This window comes from Primulina eburnea, chromosome 1, assembly GCF_022965805.1.
Source record: "Primulina eburnea isolate SZY01 chromosome 1, ASM2296580v1, whole genome shotgun sequence".
In the NCBI taxonomy this organism is placed as follows: Eukaryota; Viridiplantae; Streptophyta; class Magnoliopsida; order Lamiales; family Gesneriaceae; genus Primulina; species Primulina eburnea.
The window spans coordinates 27,972,331-28,000,135 of record NC_133101.1 but is presented as its reverse complement, the minus strand read 5'-3'; the positions used below and the strand labels follow the sequence as shown (position 1 = coordinate 28,000,135).

At 41.7% G+C, this 27,805-nt stretch overlaps 1 protein-coding gene across 1 annotated transcript; it reads right to left on the bottom strand.

Moving 5' to 3' along the window:
* Window positions 1-6,446: 6,446 nt before the first annotated feature.
* On the bottom strand, window positions 6,447-25,984 carry LOC140806442 (uncharacterized). Its single transcript, XM_073163065.1, has 6 exons — window positions 25,454-25,984; window positions 24,637-25,381; window positions 7,169-7,842; window positions 6,966-7,114; window positions 6,701-6,879; window positions 6,447-6,655 (listed from the first exon to the last, which is right to left on the bottom strand). Exons 1-6 carry the CDS (start codon window positions 25,982-25,984, stop codon window positions 6,447-6,449), a joined length of 2,487 nt encoding a protein of 828 aa, XP_073019166.1.
* Between the last annotated feature and the right edge of the window lie 1,821 nt (window positions 25,985-27,805).

The following is a 27,805-nucleotide window of genomic DNA, read 5'->3' as shown; positions in this document are numbered from 1 at the left end:
ATCGTCCACCTGTCTAGATTGAACGGTTTCGATCAACTCTTTCCTTTGAATAATAAAGGAGACGATTCGACTGGCTGAGACCCTTCGACTTTCTCCACTTTTAAGGACGTTTGCCTATAAATAAGAGGGTATAGATGCAGAGTGACCCTCAATCCAAAATGTCGAGTTCAAGTGGTTCCAGTGCCTGCAGCAGTACACATGTCCTGGTGACTCCAGGAATGCGTCCTCATGTGGAAGAGCTGAAGAAGAGAATTGAACAGCGCATATGGGCGAAGGTCATGGCCGTGCGGGACAAGGTTTACGACCTGGATTATACCTACCACAATCGTCTCGCCACTACTCGAGCACAAAGAGCAAGAGCGAGGAAGTATACCCGAGAGTTTGTAGTAAATCAGGTGACAGATCTGGTTGATGACGAAGTTCTGCTGCACATGATGCTGTGGAAAGAGTGGCATGCTTTGAACAAGATAATGAAGGATGAATCCTTCGTCAACCTCCGCATTCATGAGTTAACTAATTGGATAACGGAGTGGCAGGATTCTTTATCTTATATAATGGATCCCATAACTTTTCGCCGTTATTTTATGTAATGGAAGTTTTATCGATTTTTATTGCTTCATTATTCTTCTGCAAACAAATCTTGTACAAATTTATGCGGACTGAAACAACAGACATACCATAAATTGTAATAACCCAATCTTTAAAAACTGAAACTACCCTTGTGACATACCTGATGAAAATATGGTTCCAGGATCTAGTGTTTCCTTCATTCAGAACATACTCCCGGGGCAATCTTTGAATTCGTAACAAAATACAAGGGTCTCGGACTACCCGGACTTAGAAATCACCATCCCGGGTTTCTAGGTTTCCCGAGCTACGAGACAAACCCGCCGGGGTTTCCAAAACCTCCCGACTTACCCACACAGCATCATAATGACACGTGTTCCTCTATTCCAACGGTCAGTAATGTTTCGTATTCCGAGGAACAGTAGGCCTGACGCTAATCATGGCGTGTGTCCCTTCGCCTATCCTCACGGATTCCTAGGTTCATTTCACCCGTTCGATCTGCTTTCAATCAACGATGCAGATCCACTTTCTCTTTTATAAATTCTAACCGCCTCTTTTCTGGAGAATTATTTTCAAATTCGAAACTCCGACGAAGCCCGCCCTTGCGAAAAATCCTCTCAAAGCTCCTTTACGAAGTTTCTCCCGTCTCCGGTGCGCCTCTGATATCGCCATTTTCCCCGACCACCTGTCTTCAAAGTTTGTAAGTCTTTCTCTATAAAATGTCTAACTCTACTTCTTCTACTTCTGGGGCCAATGCGCGAGGCTTGCCTAGTGACGAATACGCTGCGTTACGCTCCGATGCTTCTCAATCTCCCCCACCCCGTCACTCTATTACCCAACCCGCTAAGAAACTAGTAGCCCCTCCAATCAAACCTTCTTCTTCTTCTAAACCCTCCATTCCTAGTCACTCCCGAGCTCTTGCCCAAAAGAAAGGTAAGGGTAAAGCTCGGGCCGCTGGGACCTCCTCCTGTCGAGGCCCCGAGAGTTCCCTGGTTCTCCTCTTTGAGCAGCACCCTGCGCTCGGGGGCGGATGGGGAACTTAGGACCTTGGGTAATATTCCTTCCACTCTTTCTATCCTAATACCTGGGTCCTCTGATAGGGCAAAAAACCCCCCACCCGGGTACACTACTTTCTTCCGGGACCAAATTAAGAATGGTCTAAGGTTTCCGATTCACCCCTTTTTCATTGCAGTCGCCAAATTTTTTGGCGTACCAGTTAACCAATTTCACCCTAATTCTTTTAGAATAATAGCTGCCACTTATGTCCTCTTCCACATGAACGATTTTCTCATCAACCCCCTCATCCTTCACTATTATTTTTCTTGCCGGTTCGGGGATAATGCATTTTCCCTGACTGCCCGGCAAAATACTCGCTTCCTTGATGATATACCTTCTTCTCAGAAAGGGTGGAAAGGAAGATTCTTTTTTATTCGCCTTCCGGGAGATCTTCCCTGCTTGACTAGTTTTCTCTCCTCTCTGCCTACACAACCTTCCCTTCCTGGCACTTATAAATTCGAAGAACCCTTCATTGTGAGCCAAGATTTGGTGGAGGGACGCAAATACTCATCTTCCACACTAATTTCTGATGAGAATCTGATCACTTACGGGTTGAGTCCCCGAGCTGAGGATCCCGCGGGCTCGGGCTCTCAACCCGGTAATTCACCCCTCCTTCCTGCCGCCTCCTTCCTTGTTTTATCCTTGACGACTTAACCTTATTTCTTCTTTGTCCAGATAATTCCGAGATGCAGGCGGCTTTTGCCAAAAGACGGGCAGCTGAGAAAAATGCCCGGGAGAAGGATCTTGCGGCTCGCCGCGCAGCCGCTGAAGCAGAAAAGAAACGAGCTGCCGAGAATGCGTCTCAGACAGTCGAAGTTGCCCGGGAAGATCCTCATCGGGACGACACCCTTCGGGGGATGGCTGAGAATTCAGAGGAAACTGAGGATCTTATTCCTCTAACTCAGAGGAAAAGAAGAGCTGTGGCAGAGCCCGAGCTGGTCATTCTTGAAAACCCGCCTGAACGGGATCCAAGTGCTTCCCAGTCTACCCAATCCCGACCTTCCCAACAGCCTGCTGAGGTTCCAACTCCTGAGCTTCCTTTGAATAATATTTTTTTCGAGGGAGCTACTTCCAGTGGTGCAAAGCGCTTTAGGCAGATGCTTCGTCCTGCCGAAGCAATTTTTCAGAAGAGTGTCCCTGCTAGCAGCAGGTTTCTTAAAGGATCAAACCGGCTTTTCTCTGTAAGCCCTCCTCCCTTTCGTCTAACATATTCACCGGTCTATTATTTCTGAACTTTGTTTTCGTTCAGGCTGCTCAAATGATAGTCTCGGCCTTCGAAGAGGTGGCCTCCGTGGCTACTAAGACGAACAGGCAAGCTCGAGCGACTCAAGAAGTCCACGACCAACTTCGAGGGGAGATCGCTCGGGCTGAAAGGGTGCATGAGGAGAAGGTCGCAGGTCTCCTTGCTTCCTTGGAAAGAGCCAATCAACAATTGGCCTCAACTCAGCGGGCTCGGGACGAAAGTTTGGCTCGAGAAGAGGCCTCTCAACGGCAAATTGCTTTCCTGGAATCCCGGGCTCGATTTCTCAAAGAAGAAACCACTCTTCAACAACATTGGGTTGTGGCTGCTGAAGATAGGCTCAAGCTCCTCCAACTTACTCACGAGGAATGGAAGACTGTCTTCCTTCAATCTTCGGATTTCCAAGCAGCTGTTGAAGATAGATCATACAACTACTTCAACGTTGGCTTTGAGAAGTGCCGGGAACAATTTGAGGAGGAAGGCTTAATTCCGACAGACAAGGAGGGCTTTTCGGACATAGACCGAGCCATCGACTCCCTTCCTAAGGACGATGCTGCTGACAAGGAGACCGAGAAGGCTTCCGAAGAGGCCGGGGAGGAATCTGCTGCAGTATTTTTAGTCTAGGATTGTTTCTTTATATTTCCATACTTTCTTGTGTAATTCTCGCCCCCGGGCTTTGGTTATGAAAATTATTTTCCTTTTCGCAATATCTTAATCTCTGGCGAACCAAATATTTTATATTCGATAGGAAGTTAAAGAATGCGAACCTTGCTAAATACAGTGCCCCGAGCTCGGGTGTAACTCCCTGGGCTTTTTAGATAACCAAGGTACGGAGCCTTGGGCCGGGGAGCATGTCCCGGGACTTGGGAATGGTCGAGGTGTGTTGCCCCGAGCCAGGGTGTAGTGCCCTGGGCTTTTTAGATAACCAAGGTACGGAGCCTTGGGCCGGGGAGCATGTCCCGGGACTTGGGAATGGTCGAGGTGTGTTGCCCCGAGCCAGGGTGTAGTGCCCTGGGCTTTTTAGATAACCAAGGTACGGAGCCTTGGGCCGGGGAGCATGTCCCGGGACTTGGGAATGGTCGAGGTGTGTTGCCGCGAGCCAGGGTGTAGTGCCCTGGGCTTTTAATTGTTTTCTTCCGGAATGTGGGAGATAATAATACAACACCTCTGGGAAAAGCAAATCTTTCATTTATATCCTTGGCGAATCGATTACATCTGTCATGTATAATATTGCTTTAAATTAAATACATTCCAAGGTCTCTTGAGAGAGCGTCCTTGCGTATCCTCTAGATAAAAAGACCCTGAGCTGACCCTCCGAGTAATTTTGTAGGGCCCTTCCCATTTTGCTTCTAATTTTCCCACCTCTCCAGCTCGGTTGACCTTTTTCATGACTAAGTCTCCGATTTGAAAATCTCGGATTCGGACTTTCTTATTGTAAGATTTCATAACTCGACCTCTGTATGCTTCCATGCGGATAAATGCCCGGTCTCTCTTTTCTTCGACTAAATCCAATTCCCTAGCCCGGCTTTCATCATTATCGTGTGGGTAAGATTCTACCCGAGGAGAAGTCTCTCCAATTTCAACTGGGAGAACTGCTTCAGAACCATATACAAGGCTGAAAGGGGTTTCTTGAGTAGGCAAACGAGGAGTAGTTCTATAGGCCCAAAGAACACTAGGTAATTCTTCAACCCAATCCTTCCCTTTGCCTTGAAGTCTCGTCTTTAATGCCTGTACAATAATCCTATTAACAACTTCTGTTTGGCCATTTGCCTGAGGATAAGCCTCAGAGGTGAAGGATTGAGTGATCTTCATTTCTTGGCACCACGAAACGATTCCTCTGCCTTGAAATTGTCTGCCATTATCTGAGATTAGTCTCCGGGGCACTCCAAATCGGCAGACAATATTTTTCCACAGGAATTTCAATACTTCTGTCTCGGTAATTCTTGCCAAGGGCTCAGCTTCTACCCACTTGGAAAAGTAATCGACTGCTACTAATAAGAATTTCTTCTGAGCTCGGGCAACCGGGAAAGGACCTACAATGTCCATGCCCCATTGATCAAAAGGACAAGACGCCCAAATAGGCTTCATAAGAGTAGCTGGGCTATGCTTGAAGTTTGCATGATGTTGACATCCTTCGCAGGTTTGAACCACCCGGGCGGCATCTCGGTTAAGAGTTGGCCACCAAAATCCTGCAAGCATGGTTTTTCGAGCCAGAGACATTCCCCCAAGGTGCTCCGCACAACATCCTTCATGAATTTCCCGGAGTACATAATCTACCTCTTTTTCAGGTAAGCATTTTAAAAGAGGTCCCTGGAATGATCTCTTATATAAGATTGTGTTTAAGAGAACAAACCTGGGAGCTTGTCTCTTAATCTTCTGAGCTTGACTTCTGTCCTCGGGTAGTGCACCCTTTTCAATAAATCTTATTAAGGGCTTCATCCAGGAGCTTTCTGGATCGGGTGTTCCTTCTTCGTCCGTTGAGAGGATCAAACGGGAAACGTGCAATACTTCCCGGGTGCTTACTTCACTTAGGGATGCTGCCATTTTTGCCAGGATATCTGCCTCGTCGTTCTCTTCTCGGGGTATTTGCTCGATACTCCAATACGCAAAGCCTTCTGCTCGAGTTTTGATAAGCTGTAGATATTTCAGCATCCTATCATCTTTAGCTTCATATACACCCTTTATCTGCTGAGTGACGAGTTGTGAATCAGAATATATAATTATCCGGGAAGCCCCGACTTCCCGAGCAGCTCGAATTCCAGCTAGCACAGGCCTCGTACTCGGCCTCATTGTTAGTTACTCGGGAATCAATCCTTATTGCCAATTTAATTTTTTCTCCCAGGGGAGATATCATCACAACTCCTACTCCGCACCCCGCAAGGCTAGATTCCCCATCTACAAATACTTTCCACACTTCTTCTTCAGTGGGCTGGATCATCTCAGATAAGAAATCTGATAAAGCTTGTGCCTTGATAGCCACCCGTGGCTTGTATTCAATATCATACTCCCCTAATTCCACCGTCCATTTAATCATTCGCCCGGATACCTTAGAATGAGTCATGATTCTACTAAGAGGGCTGTTGGTAAGAACCACTATTTGATGCGATAAAAAGTAAGGTCTCAGCTTCCGGGCGGTCACGATTAAAGCCAATGCAATCTTCTCTACTTCCGTATACCGGAGTTCAGGCCCTCTCAGAGCGTGACTAACATAATAGACAGGCTTCTGGTCAGAGCCTTCTTCTTTGATCAAAACTGAGCTGACAGCGTGCTCTGTAGAGGACAAATATAGGAATAATTTCTCTCCGGCCTCGGGCTTTACTAATAGAGGGAGCTCTGCAAGATGGGCTTTCAAGTCCTGGAAGGCTTGCCTCACATTTATCATTCCACCCGAATTGCCGGGCCTTTCTCAAGACTTGAAAGAAAGGATAACTTTTGTGTGCTGATCGGGATATAAATCGAGAAAGGGAAGCAATCCTTCCTGTCAGCTTTTGCACCTCTTTTACAGATTGGGGAGAGGGCATACATAAGACAGACTTGACTTTCTCTGGATTTACCTCGATCCCCCGATCTGTAACCATGAATCTCAAGAATTTCCACTTTTTACGCCAAAAATACATTTGGCCGGGTTAAGCTTGATCCCATATTGCATGAGGGTGGCAAAAGTTTCCTCCAGATCATTAATTAAAGTGGTGACCTCCCGGGTCTTACCCAGGATATCATCCACATAGACCTCCACATTCCGCCCCAGCTGCTTCTCGAATACTTTGTCCATAAGACGCTGGTAAGTAGCACCTGCATTCTTCAACCAGAAAGGCATTACAATATAACAAAATGTACCTCCCGAGGTGACGAAACTGGCTTTATCTTGATCATTTTTGGCCAGGGGAATCTGATGATATCTCTGGTACGCATCCATAAAACTCAGCAGCTCATAGCCTGAAGTGGAATCTACCAGCTGGTCAATCCGGGGCAGCGGATAATGATCTTTGGGGCCGCCTTGTTCAGATCGCGGAAGTCTACGCACATACGCCATTTGCCAGTGGATTTAGGTACTAAAACCACATTGGAAAGCCACGTAGGAAATTGAATTTCCCGAATATGCCCCGCCTTTAGGAGCTCCTTTACTTGTTCTGATATGACTTTGTCCTTTTCAGGACCAAAGTGCCTCTTTTTCTGCTTCATGGGGTGAGACCCCGGGAGGATGTTTAAATGATGCTCCGATATAAAGGGAGAAATCCCCGTAAGCTCCTGCTGGGACCAGGCAAACACATGGATGTTAGTTTTTAAACATTTAATTAAACTCACCCGGGTGGTCATGCTGAGATCCCGAGCCACCCGGATTTGCTGGCCTAGCCCAATTTCCACCGCCTCCTGCTCTTCCTCTGCCACAAAGTGTATCTCCCCTTTCTCCACTCTCCTTCCTCCTGTCTCACCTATCTTAGCCCTCTTCCCCTCCTTCTTAGATCTGCTCTGATCCGCCCGGACTGCTTCTACATAACACTTCCGAGACGAGGGTTGATCTCCCCGGACTTCTCCTACCCTGGCTCCCACAGGAAATTTTATTTTCTGGTGGTAGGTAGACGCTACAACCCTCAACTCATTCATGGCTGGCCTCCCAAGGATGATATTATACGATGATGGAGAGTCCACCATAGTGAAAGAAGTCATCACTGTTCTCTTGAGATTGTGAGAACCCAAAGTCAGAGGTAAAATAATTTCCCCCTCCGTATAAACCACGTGCCCGGCGAAGCCAAAAAGAGCAGTTTCCACGGTTTCCAGTTGATAGCCCTGCAAATCCATCTGCTCAAAAGCATCTTTGAAAATTACATTCACAGAACTGCCTGAGTCCACGAAGACCCGCAGAATATCATAATTCGCCACTTGGGCTTGGATCACCAAGGCATCGTTATGGGGTAGATTCACCCCTCTTAGGTCCTCCGGGCCGAAACTGATGACTTCCTCACTCTTCCTCGATCCTTCTGAAAGGAGATCGGTTACGGTGACCGGAAGCGCAACGGAAGTTTAAAAAATCAAATTTTTAGGGAATAAATTTCGGCCACCACATGAATCTTGTGTAGCAAATACAAAAACACCATTATGTCATACATAGGGTGTATAAAAATCGTTACCTATCAATCACAAGGATTGATGATGGCTCCAACTAAGGTGTAAACACCTTAGCTCTTCAATGGATGAAGATCTACAAGCTCCACCTTTCTTTTGGACTCCTTTCTTCCAATCAAGCCCACCACCAACTAGGTAGATCCACCTTACACTTGCACTAGAAAATGTATGGCATTTTTCTTTGAGAAGTGAGTGTTTTTCTCCAACAATTGAAGAACACAAAATGAAGGAAAAATGGAAGAGAAAAGTGTAAGAATTTCGGCCAAGAGGGAGTGTGGGAGGAGGGAAGGAAGACTAGCCTTGGTTGTGGGAAAAGGTGTTCCAAAAAGTTGCATGCCATGCCTTGAAAACTCAAAAAGTAGTCTCCCAACCTTTCACCTCCCATGCATGCATATTATATGGTTTTTAACACATTAAAAAACCATGGACTAAATTTAATTATCTCAAACATATTTGAGACTAATTAAACATTACTTGAATTTACCCAAGTCCCACTAGTTAAATATTTAATTTAAATTGAGCTCTACAAGACTCAATACAATTTAATTAATTCAACACTTGAATTAATTTAATTATTTTGGACTCTACTAGGTCCACTAGTGTTTAATTAATTCAACACTTGAATTAATTTAATTTAGTCCATAATAATGTTTATGAAAATCACAATTTCAAATACATTATTCACTTGGCCTAATTTTAATTTAGGAACACTTCCATAAATTAAAATTTACATTTCTCTCATAGAAGTCATACTTCTATTTTTCTTTACACTTATAAACTCATTTATAAGTCGTTCAACACATTGAACTATTTTCTCCTTCATAGAAGTCATACTTCTAATTTTCCTTACGCTTATAAACTCCTTTATAAGCCGTTCAACACATTGAACTATTTTTACTTCTCAACGGGATCTAGAAAGCTAGTACTTGTGTGGCCCTCAATGGTTCATTGATACAACTAGCCGTGGGTTCACATCTCCATGTGATTCGGACTAAACATGTCCTTATATGAGCATACCCCAATTGCTCCATTCTTATTTATCAACACCTTGATAATAAGAACGTCAGAACTCAAGTCTGATAGTACCCAACCAATCATGTTAAACGCCTAGCAGCATCGCTTACATGATTCCCTAGGTAACAATATATAGTGCCTGCAAGAACCATTCTATTATGGTTAGCGTACAGTACGGTCCCTTCAACTCGTATATCCCGATCGATTCGACAACCATTGGTTTATCGAGAGTTGTCAATGAATCGATACTATGTGTCATGTCGTAGTTGCATCGATGGTGTAATCTATGAAACCCCTTTCATAATTACCACCATACTCTGGCCAGAGATTTCAACCTACTAACACATTATAACACATAGGATATCCATACCCGAAGGTAAGCGGTGAATCCCCGACTACAATGCATCGACTCTTATGTGTTTCGACAGAACACCCAACCTTGCCACCTGATGACCCATAAGAGTCGGTAAACAAGTCAAAGTGTAATTCTAGCACATAGAGTCTCAATGTTGTCCCGGGTCATAAGGACTAATTCTGTACAACCATAAACTAGGACATTTCCACTCGATAAATGAGAACCACTTGGAAAGTCCTTTTATGGAGGGTTGTTCAGTGCACTCTACAAGGAGCACCTATCTGCATGTTCGGACATCACAATGTCCCCTACCAATGAAACATGGTACTCACATCACAGATACTAGTCTCGAACTCTAGCGGCCTATATCCTTCTTAGTGGCGGCTGAACCGACTAGGAACCGTTTAGAATATACAGTATTCCAAATATGAGTTTCATGATACTCATCATATGAGCATCTCATATTCTTTCTACCATTTGTATATTCAAGGGCTTTATCTATGCAACTAGCATGGGTATACAGATAAAGATGTGCCAAAATAATAATATCAAATATTACTAAAATAAAGATTGCTTATACATAGAGTTTCATTGTGAACACTCGGCCAACACTTGGCTCGACGGGCACCTAGTCTAACAATCTCCCACTTGCACTAGAGCCAACTACCCATATGCTTTAAACCCATTGATTTGCGATGCTTGTCGAATAATGGTCCAGGTAAAGGCTTAGCTAGTGGATCAACAACATTATCTGCGGAGCCGACTATGTCAAAAGACACCTCTCTACTTTCCACAATCTCTCCGAGGATGTGGTACTTTTTCAATACATGTTTGGACTTCTGATGAGACCTAGGCTCCTTTGCTTGAGCTATAGCTCCCGTGTTGTCACACAACACCGGGACAGGAGCAACTCCATTAGGAATGACGTCCAACTCTTAGACGAAATTCCTTATCCAAACAGCCTCCCTTGCTGCATCTGATGCAGCAATGTATTCGGCCTCTATGCTAGAATCCGCAGTATTGTCTTGCTTGGAACTCTTCCAAGAGACAGCAGCACCATTGAGCATGAATACAAACCTAGAGGTTGACTTCGAGTCATCGATATCGCTTTGGAAGCTAGAGTCGGTATAGCCTTCCAATTTTAGTTCTCCACCCCATAGACCAAGAACAATTTATTGGTCCTTCTCAACTACTTGAGGATGTCTTTCACAGCTTTCCAGTGTGGAAGACCAGGGTTCGATTGATATCTACTCACTACACTTAGTGCGAAAGCCACGTCAAGACGTGTAGATATCATCCCATACATGATGCTACCAATCGCATATGCGTAAGGAATGCTTTGTCATCGCCGCTATCTCTGCATCAGTCTTGAAAGACAGACTTGGATAGGGACACGCCATGACACATTGGTAGATATCCTCTCTTGGACTTATCCATCGAGAACCTCTTCACGATGGTATCAATGTATGTGGACTGGGTGAGACCAAGCAATCTTTTCGATCTATCTCAATAGATCTGTATCCCAATACAAAAGATGCTTCACCCAAGTCCTGCATCGAGAACTTACTCGCTAACCATATCTTAGTTGATTGCAACATTCCTACATCATTCCCAATGATTATAATGTCATCAACATAAAACACCAGGAATGTCACAACACTCCCACTGACCTTCTTATACACATAGGGTTCCTCAGGATTCTTAGCAAAACCAAACTCTTTGATTGTACTATCGAATCTTAGGTTCTAACTCCTAGATGCCTGCTTTAGACCGTAAATAGATCTCTGAAGTTTGCATACCATATGCTCACTTTCGATAGATGTAAACCCTCCAGGTTTGAGACATGTAAATCTCTTCCTTAATATCCCCATTAAGAAAGGCTGTCTTGACATCTATCTGCCATATCTCATAGTCATACCATGCAGCTATGGCTAGCAAAATCCTTATGGACTTGAACATTGCAACTGGTGAAAAGGTTTCCTCAAAGTCAACTCCTTGTATTTGAGTATATCATTTTGCCACCAATCGCGCCTTGAAGGTCAATACCTTCCCATCCGCCCCAAGTTTCCTCTTGTAAATCCATTTACACCCTATGGGAACAATTCCCTCAGGTGGATCCACGAGATTCTACACTTGGTTCGAATGCATGGAATTCATCTCAGATTCCATTGCTTCAAGCCATTTAGGATGAATCGGCATCAGATAATGCTTTCTTGAAGGTCCTTGGATCACATCCATGGATAGGCTCATCATGGCCCTCTTCAAGAAGCAGACCATACCTCATAGGTGGTCTCGAGACTCTCTCGGATCTTTTAGGAGCTTGTATCTCCTCACTTGGCTCTTCGGGTGTGGGTTCTATAATTGTGGGTGTCTCTCGAACCTCTTCGAGTTCTATCATCTCCCATTTTCTATCCAATAGAAATTCCCTTTCCAAAAAGGTTGCATTCCTAGAAACAAACACCTTTGTTTCTTGAGGATGATAGAAATGATATCCAACTGAATTCCTTGGATATCCCACAAAGTAGCATAAAATGGATCGACTATCCAATTTATCTCCCACTACCTGCTTCATAAGCAGGGCACCCCCATATTCTAAGATAAGAATACTTAGGAGGCTTACCCATCCATATCTCATATGGTGTATGCCTTTGAATGGACATTTAATGGAATATCTTTTAATTTTAAGTTATAGAGATCGTTTTCAAGTTCACCAGTACCAATCAAACATTCATTCATGTAAATGTTGCAAACACCTTTGCAAAATAAACAAGAATATCCATTTTTATCAGCATAGAAATGGAAACAATGTTTTTCACAAAATTAGGTACAAACAAAACATCTCATAAAATTAACTTAAAAATATTGTTCAACAATAAGTAAACATCTTCAACAGCCTTGGCAGCAACTCTTGCTCCATTGCCCATCTTCTAGAAGGTCGCACCTTCCTTAAGCTTTCTACTTCTTCCCATCACCTGTAACACATTACAGAGATGTGATCCATAACCGGTATCTAATACCCAAGAAGTAGAGTTAATTGAAATGTTTACTTCAATTTAGAACATACCGTTTCCAGAACTCTTCTGGGCCAGATATTCCTTGCAATTTCGCCTCCAATGTCCAGGCTTCTTGCAGTGATGACAAACATCACTAGTCTTGTCAGCCACTGGTGTGGCTGCCACAACGGGATTCGGAGATTGCCTCATCCAGGGCACGTTCTTCTTGGGACGTTGGAAAGAACTCTTCTTTCCCTTCCCATGTGGATCAATCTTCGTACCAGATGAAGAACTCACATAAAGAACCAACTTCTCCTTTTTGATAGTGGATTCAAACGTAACAAGCATATTTACCAACTCCTCAAGGGTCGGCTCCATCTTGTTCATGTTGTAGTTCACCACAAAAAGATCAAATGAGCTAGGCAATGATAACAGCAACACGTCGGTGGTCAACTCCGAAGGCAAGATCATATCCATGCCAACGAGCTTGTCCACGAGCCCAATCAACTGCAGGACATGCTCATGGACCGAGGCCCCATCTCGCATGCGCATAGTGATCAGCTCCTTGACGGTAGCATGCCTAAGAGGCCGTGTTTGCTCACCAAAGAGCTCCTTGAGATGCAAAAGAATGTCAGCAGCACTCTTTGCATCCTCAAAACGCCTCTGCAGCTCATCATTCATAGAAGTTAGCATATAACACCTGGCTATCAAGTCATGGTCACACCATTCCTTGTAAGTCTGCAATTCCTCAGGAGTGCAGTCAGTCGAAGCCTCAACAGGGGGCGACTCAGTCAGTGTATATGCTACCCTTTCCGAATTCAAGACGATTTTCAGGTTTCTTAGCCAAGTGAGGTAATTAGGTCCAGTTAATATGTGTTTGTCGAGTATTACAGATATCGGATTGCGCATTGAAGACATTGTCAATTTGTACTGAAAAGTAAAACAGATAAATGTTGATGACTATTTTAAAATATTTAGTAAGATATGAAGCTTGGACTTTTACTTCATAAATATTTGCTCCCACTGTTTTGACATCTTTCACTACCCTCTAGTGAAAACGGGAAACATCTTTCCTCAGTAGGTACGTAAGGTCCAATTAGCGAATTATGATCCCGAATAATATCAGCCAATCACAATTCCTAAAAGGTAGTTTCCAATTGCATCACAATGCAACCCTCTACGTAAACTTTTGTCTCACGTTTGATTAGGACCCAATAATATGACGTCGTTCATCTTCACGTGTCAAGCCTTACCCATCGATGTTGAACCTTAATGGACGGTCGCCATGAGTTCCCCCAATAATATGAGCCGAAATCATGGGAGTTCCACGTAGTTCACATCACCATGTCAATGGATGTCACAGCTTTCCGGCACCCAAAGCTCCCCAAATAATATGAGCCGAGCCCCGAGTACGGGTAGCGTTCATCATGCACCCATTGTCGATGGAAGACATGGAAATTATAAACAAATTTATAATTCTCCTTTTCGGGCTTGATATTAATTTTGAATCTTATTCAAAATGAGGGTTTTTAATTTTGAAAGGTCTCATCATTAATTTTATTTTAAAAGCTCGCCATGTTTGATCGTATGTTTTCCGGATTCATGCAACTTTGTTATTAACATAATAATAACACACATACTCATTATGTATAACATATCATGCATATATTATAAACAGTAAACAAACAAGGATGATCAATCGCCCCAATACTAATGGCCCGTGTGAGCTAAACACGGGCCTAGGTCCAATCCTAGGGTAAATGCACGGGATGCAATGCAACTATTACATTAGCTTCCAATATTTACATGTCTTCGATCTTCATAATCATCATGGCCACCATCTTCCAATCTTGATCATCCACTATACTAATATTTACAATAAATATCCATGGCAAATAGGGATACATCTCATGGGGGTGGGAACGGGCCATAAACCAAGCCCACTTTAAATTCGATAATTATTACAATCATTCAACATCAAATATCCTAGCATACACCTAGCAAATTGGGCTTGAGCTTTTGATCATCCTTCATGCATAATATCACATATCATACACCATCAATTAATTATCACAATAATTAATTGATCCAATATTATATATCTTGATCTATTCACTAACCGCCACGATTATAAACTAAATTAACAAAGTATACAAACACCTTTGTCTACTTTCCAATTAATTTATTTATAACCGAATTTCTTATAAATCACAATTTACTATAAATAATTAAAGTCCAACTTCAATTATTTATTTTATGAGAAAAAATTTGCAACTTTTGAAATTTTAAACTTAAGGGCCCAAAAACTTATTTTTCACCAAAAACATTTTTAGCCCATTTAAAATTCACAAACATGTTAGCCATTCAATGGCCCAACAACTCAAGGCCCATGACACTTTGATATTCCAAAACACTTTTGGAAACCCTAGCCGTCATCGCCGTCGCCGGAGCTCCGTCGCCGGATTCCGGCCAACTTACCAAAAAAATTTTTTTTAATTTAAAAATGTTGGGGCTGTTCGGGCAGCCCTAGCTGCCCGTTTCGGGCAGCCCAAGCTGCCCGAAATGGGCAGCAACTTGCTGCCCAAAAACAGCCCCGAAAATGGCCTTGAATCGTTGCAAAGATTTTGTTCTCATGCGGTTAGAAATCAATCTCAATATAATATCTTGTAGTTGCTACACAAAATCGTAACCATAGCTCTGATACCACTTGAAAGGGGATCGGTTACGGTGACCGGAAGCGCAACGGAAGTTTAAAAAATCAAATTTTTAGGGAATAAATTTCGGCCACCACATGAATCTTGTGTAGCAAATACAAAAACACCATTATGTCATACATAGGGTGTATAAAAATCGTTACCTATCAATCACAAGGATTGATGATGGCTCCAACTAAGGTGTAAACACCTTAGCTCTTCAACGGATCAAGATCTACAAGCTCCACCTTTCTTTTGGACTCCTTTCTTCCAATCAAGCCCACCACCAACTAGGTAGATCCACCTTACACTTGCACTAGAAAATGTATGGCATTTTTCTTTGAGAAGTGAGTGTTTTTCTCCAACAATTGAAGAACACAAAATGAAGGAAAAATGGGAGAGAAAAGTGTAAGAATTTCGGCCAAGAGGGAGTGTGGGAGGAGGGAAGGAAGACTAGCCTTGGTTGTGGGAAAAGGTGTTCCAAAAAGTTGCATGTCATGCCTTGAAAACTCAAAAATTAGTGTTACGCCTTAAACGCATACAAATCTCGAGGATGAGATTAATGTTTTTAATGCTGTAACATATTCCAAAGTTTTTGTTTTGATGATACCAAAACTTGGATTAAAAATGTACTAATGTTTTATATTGAGGCATGCAGGAAATTAAGAACAAGGTTACGTTCGGAAGATCCGAAATTTGGTTCGGACGTTCCGAAATTGTGCCAATCAGAAGAAAAATAGAAGCTGTTCGGAAGCTGCGAGGAGCAAGTTCGGACGTTCCGAAGACTGGATCGGACGTTCCGAACACAAGCAATCAAATCACTTCAATCCGGAGACAAATTGATCTGACTGTTGATTGAGTAGATTTCGGACGCTACGATGGACATGATCGGAAGCTACGAAGTGTTGAAGATTTCAAATCTCCGGAAACGCGGGAATGTTCGGACGTTACGAACTGGAGTTCGGACCTTCCGAAGTTGTTCATACACTGTCTAAAAGAACTATTCAGAAGAAACGAAGTTTGATCGGTCCCTCCGAAGCATATGTTCGGACCCTACGAAGTCAAGAACGGAAGATCCGAAGTCATTCCAGAATTACGCAAATTGATTTCAATCATATCGGACGTTCCGAAGTATAAACAGAAGATCCGAACCTTGGCGTCCAAGACTAGTATAAATAGGCCTTTGAGGATGCATTCTCAATCATCCCACTCCATTCTCTCTTGTCTCTTACAAAGCTTTCTACTATCTCTTGTGTGCGTTGATTAAAAGAGTTGTAATATCAAAAGAGTTGTAGAAAAAGAGTGAAAGTAATATTCTCGAGTGGGTTGTAAAGTTCGTGGCTATCCTTGGAGCCCTCAAGGCCAAGTAGACGCATCGAGGCGTGGTTGTAAAAGCTAGCTTGGAGCTCCTAAAGCCAAGTCGTTATAGTGATACCTCGATCCTCATCGAAAAGGGGAGACGTAGACGATTCTTCGTCGAACTTCCATAAACATCTCTATCCCTCTTTACTTTACGCATTTACTTTACTACGCATTTATTTTACGCACTTACTTTACGCATTCATTTTTATTTGTGATTGTCCCTCAAGTCTTCCGCTTGCAATTTTTGCAAACTCGTTTTAAAAACGCTAAAGGGTCTTAAAGAACCTATTCACCCCCCCTTTAGGTTCTTCAAGTGGTATCAGAGCCTAGTTTTTCAAAATCTTTTAAAATGGCCAATCTAGCAAGCGAGTATGCCCAAGGACAATCCACAAATCGTCCCCCTCTTTTCAATGGTACCAAATACGGATATTGGAAGAATAGAATATCTCTATACATCCAATCCGTCGATTACGACCTTTGGAAAATAACGGTGAAAGGTCCCTATATCCCCATGAAAACGGTGGATGATAAGGAAATTCCTAAGGGAATGGATGACCTCACCAAGGACGATATGAAACTTATCTCTCAAAATGCTAAAGCTATGAATATTCTTCATTGTTCCCTAGATATGAATGAATACAACCGAATCTCGGCTTGCACCTCCGCCAAAGAGATTTGGGACAAATTGGAGATTTGCCACGAGGGAACCAATCAAGTCAAAGAAACGAAGATAGATCTTCTCCAACTCAAGTACGAGACCTTTGAGATGGAACCCAAGGAGGATATCGACACCATGTTCCGGCGGCTCACCCAAATCATCAATGAGCTTGCCCAACTTGGTGAGAACTACCCAACTAAACAAGTGTGGAGGAGAGCCCTTCGAGCACTACCGGCGGAATGGGATGCAAAGCGCACGGCTATCATTGAATCCAACAAGGGAGATGCGGCATCCTACGACCTTGATCAACTTCATGGGACCCTAAAGACCCATGAACTTGAAGTATCTACCCGGAAGGAGACAAAGAAAGATGACGACAAAGTAAAGGCGAAAGGGATCGCCTTGACCAGTCAACTTGAAGATAGCGACGATGAAGAAATGGCACTCCTCACTAGAAAGTTCAAAAGATTCATGCGGAGTTCCAACTTCAACAAGAAGGACAAAAAGATTGAGAAGGAAGTGACCTGCTACAACTGTCAACAAAAGGGTCACTATGCAAATGAGTGTCCCTCCAAGAAGAAGGCCGGCAAAGACAAGAAGAAGGCCCTTCTAGCCACGTGGAGCGACAGCGACAACGAAGAGGAGTCTACCCTATGCTTCATGGCAAAGGAAGATCATCTGACCGACTCGGATGACGACGAGGTACCCTCTTACGATGAATTACTCTCCGCTTACACTAGTATGTACAATAAGGCTAAGTCACTTAGAAATGAGAATAAGCAACTTAAAACTGAACTAGAAGCTAGGATGCATGACAACACTAAGCTCAAGACATACCTAAGAGACTTAGAGAAAGTCTTCAACAAGTTCAATGTGAGTAGCGGTAAACTAGAAAACCTCTTGAGCATGCAAAGGTGTAACTTCGACAAAGGAGGTCTAGGATATGAAAAGAAATCAGTCAACTTCGCTAGTCTTATCGCAAAGGCAAAACTAAGAACACCACCAACATGCACTTACTGTTGTAAGATAGGCCACATAAGACCTAAATGCAAGAAACTTAGACACCAACACATTAAGAATAGTTATTGGAAATGGATCCCCAAATCCCCAACTACTACTAACCTCAAAGGACCCAAAGAAACGGGTACCAACTATCAAATTGTATCTCAATCTTATAGGGACAAAGGGGAGACAAGTTATCGAGCACTTGGTATCTTGACAGTGGATGCTCTCGACACATGACGGGAGAAAAGAAGCTGCTACAATCCATTCGACCAAAAGAAAAGGGATCGGTGACCTTTGGAGACAACAGCAAAGTGATCATAGAAGGCATCGGCTCAATAGGTATATCTAACTCTACTATTATTGATGATGTACTTCTTGTGAAAGAACTTAAACATAACCTCCTAAGCATTAGTCAATTGTGCGATAGGGGTTATGAAGTCAAATTCACACCACACGATTGCACTGTATCACTCACAACTGACAAATCCATAAGTTTCAAAGGTTATAGAAGTGAAAATGTTTACAAAGTCGATTTAAAGATTTCATCTTTTTCAAAAATAAAAAGCCTTGTAACATTAAATGTTGATGACAACATTCTTTGGCATAGACGACTTGGTCATGTTGGGATGAGCACCATAGAAAAACTTTTAAAACTTGACCTAGTTTCCGGAATGCCAAAGCTGAATTTAAATTAGATTCTTTTTGTGATGCTTGTCAACTTGGTAAACACACAAAGGAATCTTTCAAAAATAAAAATTTTGTATCCACTTCTATGCCCCTTGAATTACTTCACCTAGATTTATGTGGTCCCTCGAGGACAACTAGTCTAGGAGGTAAATCCTATGCTTTTGTCATTGTGGATGATTTTTCACGTTTTACTTGGACATTGTTTTTAGCCCACAAAAGTGATGCCTTTGATCATTTCAAAATTTTTGTCAAAAAGGTTGAAAATGAGAAAAATCTTTTGATCAAACAAATCCGTAGTGACCACGGAACGGAATTTCAAAATGAAAATTTTTCAATTTTTTGTCAAAGCAAAGGCATTGGTCACAACTTTTCTTGTCCTAGAACTCCTCAACAAAACGGTGTCGTTGAGAGGAAGAATAGGACCCTAGTAGAGATTGCAAGGACCATGCTATGTGAGCATTCTCTACCAAAATATTTTTGGGCTGAAGCGATGAGTTCTGCTTGTTACATCATCAATCGCGTATCAATAAGGCCAATTCTCAAGAAAACTCCATACGAACTATGGAGAGGGAGAAAGCCTAACATTTCTTACTTCCGCGCTTTTGGATCAAAATGCTTCATCCACAACAATGGTAAGGACAACCTGGGTAAGTTCGATGCTAAATCGGACAAAGGTATCTTTCTTGGTTACTCTACTTCTAGCAAAGCATATAGAGTCTTTAATAAACGCACTTTACTAGTTGAAGAATCTATTCATGTCATATTTGATGAAACTAACCCTTGCTTGCCTAGACCTGTTGTTTCTGATGATGATGATATAGATATCCTTGGCGAAGAGTTGGAGTCCACAAGCCTAGATGATGTTCCTAAAGATCAAGAGGACGCACCTCTTCCGAAGGAGTGGACTACGCACAAGGATCATCCCATGGACCTCATCATTGGTAGCCCATCGAAGGGAGTATCTACTCGCTCCTCTAATATGTGCAATTATCTTGCTTTTCTTTCTCACATAGAGCCTAAGAACATAGAAGAAGCTTTACTTGATGATTCTTGGATTATTGCTATGCAAGATGAACTAAATGAATTTAGAAGGAATAAAGTTTGGAATCTTGTACCTAGACCCACTGATAGACCTGTCATAGGAACTAAATGGGTATTTAGGAACAAGTTAGATGAGCATGGTACAATCACTAGAAATAAAGCTAGGCTAGTAGCTAAAGGATATAGTCAAGAAGAGGGAATTGATTATGATGAGACTTATGCCCCTGTTGCTAGACTAGAATCCATTCGCATGCTACTTGCTTTTGCTTGCTCTAGAGACTTTAAATTGTTTCAAATGGATGTTAAAAGTGCTTTTCTTAATGGTGATTTGAAAGAAGAAGTGTATGTTGAGCAACCTGTTGGTTTTGAAGATGTGCACTTATCTGATTATGTGTATAAACTTGATAAGGCTTTGTATGGTTTGAAACAAGCTCCTAGAGCTTGGTATGAGAAATTGTCTACTTTCTTGCTGTCTAATGGTTTTTGTAGGGGTAAAGTTGATATTACCTTGTTTACCTTGACTAAAGATAATGATTTGCTGATAGTACAAATATATGTAGATGATATTATTTTTGGTGCTATTAATGAACACTTGTGTAGAGATTTTTCTAAGCTTATGCAGGATCACTTTGAGATGAGCATGATAGGTGAGCTCAACTACTTCCTTGGTCTCCAAATCAAGCAATGCAAGGATGGTTTCTTTGTCAACCAAGGGAAGTACATCAAGGAGATGCTCAAAAAGTTTGGGATGGAGTCTTCCAAAGCCTCATCCACACCTATGAGCACGACAGTCAGACTCGACAAAGATGAGGGAGGTAAACCTGTTGACCAAAAGTTATTTCGTAGCATGATTGGCTCCCTACTCTATGCGACTGCTAGTAGACCTGACATTATGTTTAGTGTTTGCTTGTGTGCACGATTTCAATCATGTCCAAAGGAATCACACTTATTCGCCTTAAAACGCAATTTCAAATATCTTTCAAATACTCCAAATCTCGGATTATGGTATTCTAAGAACTCATTTTTCGATTTAAAAGCTTACTGTGATGCCGACTTTGGAGGATATAAGGTGGATAGAAAGAGCACTAGTGGTACTTGTTTCTTTTTGGGAAATTGCTTGGTGTCATGGTTTTCTAAAAAGCAAAACTGTGTTGCACTTTCAACGACCGAGGCCGAGTATATGGCTGTCGGTAGTTGTTGTGCACAAATTCTTTGGATGAAGTATCAATTACTCGACTATGGTGTTACTTTTTCAAAAATTCCAATCTTTTGTGATAATACAAGCACCATATGTCTAACAAAGAATCCAGTTCAACATTCTCGTACAAAAAATATTGACATTCGACATCATTTTATTCGTGATCACATTGAGCAAAATGATGTTGAACTTCACTATGTTGACACCAAGAATCAAATTGCTGATATTTTTACAAAACCACTAGATGAATCTACTTTTACTCGTTTGCGTGGTGAACTTGGCATGATTGAGTTGTAAACATTAGTCAAATACTCTCGTACATATTTGTTAAATTGAGGGGGAGTATTATTAATGTGAGCATTATAATGTCGGATAATACAAATTAATTGTATTTATCCATAATTATGGCTCAACATTCTTTTATGTGCTAAATATTTTAAATTTTAGGTGTTCCTCATCTTGGCTCCTTCGGAATCACCGTTCCTTATTCGGATGCTTCGTTTCACTTCGGATCCACCGAACGTGTTCGGATCGTTCGAGGATGCGGATTCTTAGCTTATGTTTTTGTTATTTTTGTTTATTTTATCTTTATGCATCATTGTATAAAAGACTTGCATTTATTAGTGGATATTTTACCTGTTTATTTGTCTCTCTTTATGCTTATGTCTTTTTGATTATCGCAAAAAGGGAGAGAATTTATTTGGTTAAAATTGCTATTAATTCAACCTCTTAGACTTGTTATTTGATTAAGGGGGAGTTATTTAATAACCATTAGATTATGTTGATTATTGTTTCTCAATTTTTAACCAAGTTTTGTGATCATCAAAAAGGGGGAGATTGTTACGCCTTAAACGCATACAAATCTCGAGGATGAGATTAATGTTTTTAATGCTGTAACATATTCCAAAGTTTTTGTTTTGATGATACCAAAACTTGGATTAAAAATGTACTAATGTTTTATATTGAGGCATGCAGGAAATTAAGAACAAGGTTACGTTCGGAAGATCCGAAATTTGGTTCGGACGTTCCGAAATTGTGCCAATCAGAAGCAAAATAGAAGCTGTTCGGAAGCTGCGAGGAGCAAGTTCGGACGTTCCGAAGACTGGATCGGACGTTCCGAACACAAGCAATCAAATCACTTCAATCCGGAGACAAATTGATCTGACTGTTGATTGAGTAGATTTCGGACGCTACGATGGACATGATCGGAAGCTACGAAGTGTTGAAGATTTCAAATCTCCGGAAACGCGAGAATGTTCGGACGGTACGAACTGGAGTTCGGACCTTCCGAAGTTTTTCATACACTGTCTAAAAGAACTGTTCATAAGAAACGAAGTTTGATCGGTCCCTCCGAAGCATATGTTCGGACCCTACGAAGTCAAGAACGGAAGATCCGAAGTCATTCCAGAATTACGCAAATTGATTTCAATCACATCGGACGTTCCGAAGTATAAACAGAAGATCCGAACCTTGGCGTCCAAGACTAGTATAAATAGGCCTTTGAGGATGCATTCTCAATCATCCCACTCCATTCTCTCTTGTCTCTTACAAAGCTTTCTAATATCTCTTGTGTGCGTTGATTAAAAGAGTTGTAATATCAAAAGAGTTGTAGAAAAAGAGTGAAAGTAATACTCTCGAGTGGGTTGTAAAGTTCGTGGCTATCCTTGGAGCCCTCAAGGCCAAGTAGACGCATCGAGGCGTGGTTGTAAAAGCTAGCTTGGAGCTCCTAAAGCCAAGTCGTTATAGTGATACCTCGATCCTCATCGAGAAGGGGAGACGTAGACGATTCTTCGTCGAACTTCCATAAACATCTCTATCCCTCTTTACTTTACGCATTTACTTTACTACGCATTTATTTTACGCACTTACTTTACGCATTCATTTTTATTTGTGATTGTCCCTCAAGTCTTCCGCTTGCAATTTTTGCAAACTCGTTTTAAAAACGCTAAAGGGTCTTAAAGAACCTATTCACCCCCCCTTTAGGTTCTTCAATTAGTCTCCCAACCTTTCACCTCCCATGCATGCATATTATATGGTTTTTAACACATTAAAAACCATGGACTAAATTTAATTATCTCAAACATATTTGAGACTAATTAAACATTACTTGAATTTACCCAAGTCCCACTAGTTAAATAATTAATTTAAATTGAGCTCTACAAGACTCAATACAATTTAATTAATTCAACACTTTAATTAATTTAATTATTTTGGACTCTACTAGGTCCATTATTGTTTAATTAATTCAACACTTGAATTAATTTAATTTAGTCCATAATAATGTTTATGAAAATCACAATTTTCAAATACATTATTCACTTGGCCTAATTTTAATTTAGGAACACTTCCATAAATTAAAATTTACATTTCTCTCATAGAAGTCATACTTCTATTTTTCTTTACACTTATAAACTCATTTATAAGTCGTTCAACACATTGAACTATTTTCTTCTTTATAGAAGTCATACTTCTAATTTTCCTTACGCTTATAAACTCCTTTATAAGCCGTTCAACACATTGAACTATTTTTACTTCTCAACGGGATCTAGAAAGCTAGTACTTGTGTGGCCCTCAATGGTTCATTGATACAACTAGCCGTGGGTTCACATCTCCATGTGATTCGGACTAAACATGTCCTTATATGAGCATACCCCAATTGCTCCATTCTTATTTATCAACACCTTGATAATAAGAACGTCAGAACTCAAGTCTGATAGTACCCAACCAATCATGTTAAACGCCTAGCAGCATCGCTTGCATGATTTCCTAGGTATCAAATGATAGTGCCTGCAAGAACCATTCTATTATGGTTAGCGTACAGTACTGTCCCTTGAACTCGTATATCCCGATCGATTCGACAACCATTGGTTTATCGAGAGTTGTCAATGAATCGATACTATGTGTCATGTCGTAGTTGCATCGATGGTGTAATCTATGAAACCCCTTTCATAATTACCACCATACTCTGGCCAGAGATTTCAACCTACTAACACATGATAACACATAGGATATCCATACCCGAAGGTAAGCGGTGAATCCCCGACTACAATGCATCGACTCCTATGTGTTTCGATAGAACACCCAACCTTGCCACCTGATGACCCATAAGAGTCGGTAAACAAGTCAAAGTGTAATTCTAGCACATAAAGTCTCAATGTTGTCCCGGGTCATAAGGACTAATTCTGTACAACCATAAACTAGGACATTTCCACTCGATAAGTGAGAACCACTTGGAAAGTCCTTTTATGGAGGGTTGTTCAGTGCACTCTACAAGGAGCACCTATCTGCATGTTCGGACATCACAATGTCCCCTACCAATGAAACATGGTACTCACATCGCAGATACTAGTCTCGAACTCTAGCGGCCTATATCCTTCTTAGTGGCGGCTGAATCGACTAGGAACCGTTCAGAATATACAGTATTCCAAATATGAGTTTCATGATACTCATCATATGAGCATCTCATATTCTTTCTACTATTTGTATATTCAATGGCTTTATCTATGCAACTAACATGGGTATACAGATAAAGATGTGCCAAAATAATAATATCAAATATTACTAAAATAAAGATTGCTTATACATAGAGTTTCATTGTGAACACTCGGCCAACACTTGGCTCGACGGGCACCTACTCTAACACCTTCCACCTCCAAACATTCTCTCCTACTCCTTGACTTCCTCGCCCGGTTAGAGTCTCCATCAGTTGAGCCTCCGGATATCATTTTAATCGTCCCTACAACCGGGGGCGACTTTTTTCTTTGCTCAAGCTCAGACCCCCTTCTCCTTCCGGGCTCGATCCTAGGATTGCTTCTGACACCTCCTCCCCGAGAACTAGATCCGGGCTGCCGGGATGTCCATGGCGGCAGCCTAGACACCTGGGTTTTGATAATGGGCTTTGGGAGGGAAGGCGCAACATAATTTCCCTTCAGAACTTTGCAATCCTCAGTGTTATGGTAGCCCAACTTGTGAAGAGCACAAAATCCCTTTTTCTCTGGCCGGGACAGCTGATGGTCCGGGGCCAAATCTCTACTACACTCCTGCACCTCCCTCTCTCGGGCAATCTTCAGAGGCACATGATGGGAGAAATGCCCTGGATTGGCCCTCTTTTGCCCCCTCTCCTCGGGCTTAGATGTCCGGTCTCCTCTTTCTTTCCTCACGGCTTCCCTCTTCTGCTTCTGGGCTTCCTCCATATTTATGTACTTTTCTGCCCGGGATAACAGGTCCTCAAAATCCCCGGGTACCTTTTTCGTTAGTGACTTGAAGAATTCCCCCTCCCTCAAACCCTGAGTGAAGGCTGTAGTCTTAGTCTCGCCGGCACAAGATGGGACGTCTAGGGCTACCCTGTTAAACCTTTTGATATAAGCCCTCAAACTCTCTTCCGGGCTCTACTTCACCTCAAAAAGACTAAAAGCAGTCTTTTTGTATTTCTTGCTGCTACTGAAGTGGTGTAGGAATACTTTTTGGAAATCTCTGAAAGAATGCACACTTTGAGGGGGCAAACCCTCAAACCATCTCTGGGCAGAGTCCACCAGAGTTGTCAAGAATACCTTGCACTTGATTCGGTCAGTGTAGCAGTGCAGCATGGCCATGTTTTCGATTCTGGCGAGATGCTCCTCCTGGTCCGCATTGCCATCGTAATCTTTTACTTTGGCAGACCTGAAATTCCCGGGAAGAGGCTCCCGGACAATAATATCAGCAAACGGGCACCCTTTGGCAACGACCCGGGCAGCGCTACGGCTCTCCAACTGTCCCTCTAGGACCCTCATCTTTTGCTTTAACTCTCTCAACTCCTCTGCTGTAGTCGGAGCTTTTGACCCGACACTATAATCCATGTTACCTCCACTCACTTCCTCCTCCTCCCTCCGTTCCTGCTCCTGCTCCTGCTCTTGCTCTTGTTCGGGCGGCGTGTTGTGTTGAGAAACCTCTTTCCTGACCATGGCTTGAGCTATTGCGTCGGCCATCATTTTTTTCAACTCTTCACGGGTCATGATTACGAGATTCTGTTCGGTATTATTAACACCCACCTGTCTTGAAGATTGTCCCCCGTCCCCCTGGGCCCGGGAGTTATTTTGGTATGTTCTCCTAGTTCGAGCCATATCAACGTCTCGGGCTCAATATATTTCCCACAGACGGCGCCAATGATAAGATCTCGTTGAAATGGGCGAGTCGGGTAAGGAGCTCCAACGGATCAAATCAACAATTTATAATGTTTGGGAGTTTTGAACGAAGACAATGGCCTAAACAAAACCTGCGAACAATGAAAAGAACTCGTGAATGGGCGCCGGAGGGATATCTGACGTAGCCACTCCGATGATAAAGTCAGCAGGTTATAAGATGATGAACTCGAGCAATATTTGAGGAAAAATACGTAGAGTGCTTAAAGTTCAAAGGTTTTTTTCAGGATCACTTAATGACATTAATATCTGCTATTTATAGGAGAGGAATGGGTAGTTACCTCGATTCTCGCGTCATCTACTAAGTCGGTTTATTATACTAGCTTCTGATGACTTCTCGGACACTCCAAGCCCAAGTTGTTCTGAAGGATTGGACTGCTTGCGATGCTCACACTCGAGTGCGGTTCACTTATCGAGGCAGCGCCATTCTCGAGGTTGCCCAAGTGGTTGTGCAACCGGTAACTATACCCGGAAAGGTGAGAAGCACCCGGCCAACTCTATGAGGACCCGGGCTATTGGAAAAGGACTGCGGATAAAACCATCCCACCCGGGAAGGGAAGATTTACCCGGGCTTTCACAAAACGACCCGGTACCCCTGGTTGTATAAACGGGTATCAGGTGAGGGAACCCATATCCTTATAGGGGTATCATATGCATTTAATTATGCTTTATCCTTGTTTTCTATTTTAAGTTTGATTTATCGGTATCATCGTCAATAAAAAATGTTAATCGGATGACTTTGACACTAGAGAACTGTATTGATTCTCTCCTAAAATTTTGACCGTAACAGTTATTGTTGGCTTTTTTAGGACAAGAAAACTATCTCAAATTTCCTAAATACGATTCGTGAAACTATTCTTATTTGATATTACCTGATGTATCTTATTTATTAAAGTTTCAAATAAATCATTCACATTTTATTTCACCACAAAAAATGGGTAATTTATGACGGTAATTATAGCCTCGATCGTTATACGACGATGGAATTTTTTTAAAAAATTTTGCATTAGTATATAAGTAAAATTAAACTACCCAAATAAAATAAAATAATAACATATTTTTGTGTCATTAGTTACTGACAGACTTAGAGTCATAACTGTGTTTGATGAGACCTGAGGCGAAACGTAAAAAAAAAGGTTAACTTGTTGCGGTAAATAATTATAAAGTTTAGTTCGCAAATAACAAATACAAAAAAAAATACATAAATACACCATAACAATACATTATATTAATTACAAGCCAACAAATATTTAAGATAATTACATAAATACTACTTGCTTCGTTGTTTTAGAGATAGAAATATTTATCAAATCTCTATAATCCAGTTATCAGACTATTTTTTTTGTCAATCGACGATATAGCTCGCCCATTTAATCTATCACATGACATTGTTGATCGAAGATAATTCTTGATTAACTTCAACTTTTTTAAGTTAAATTAATTTGATGTTACTAGTATGATTAACAAAATTTTATAGGTAATATAAGTATTTGATAATAAGCAATTGAGTTTCTCCAAACACTATTACATATCAATTCCTCTTTTTTCATTTGTTAAATAGTATCTCACAACCATCAATGAAAACACAAATCATGATTCAAAAATTGTAGAAGCATATTGGGCCACATCCTGGGT

What these genes read in the sequence shown, in the direction of transcription:
- LOC140806442 (XM_073163065.1), bottom strand. Translation starts at nt 25,984, where the DNA reads ATGACCCGTGAAGAGTTGAAAAAAATGATGGCCGACGCAATAGCTCAA. An exon ending in CTTTCAGAGATTTCCAAAAA is followed by an intron (nt 25,382 to 25,453) that starts GTATTCCTACAC and finishes GAGGTGAAGTAG; the next exon opens with AGCCCGGAAGAGAGTTTGAG. An exon ending in AAGGAGCTCCTAAAGGCGGG is followed by an intron (nt 6,880 to 6,965) that starts GCATATTCGGGA and finishes GTATGTGCGTAG; the next exon opens with ACTTCCGCGATCTGAACAAG.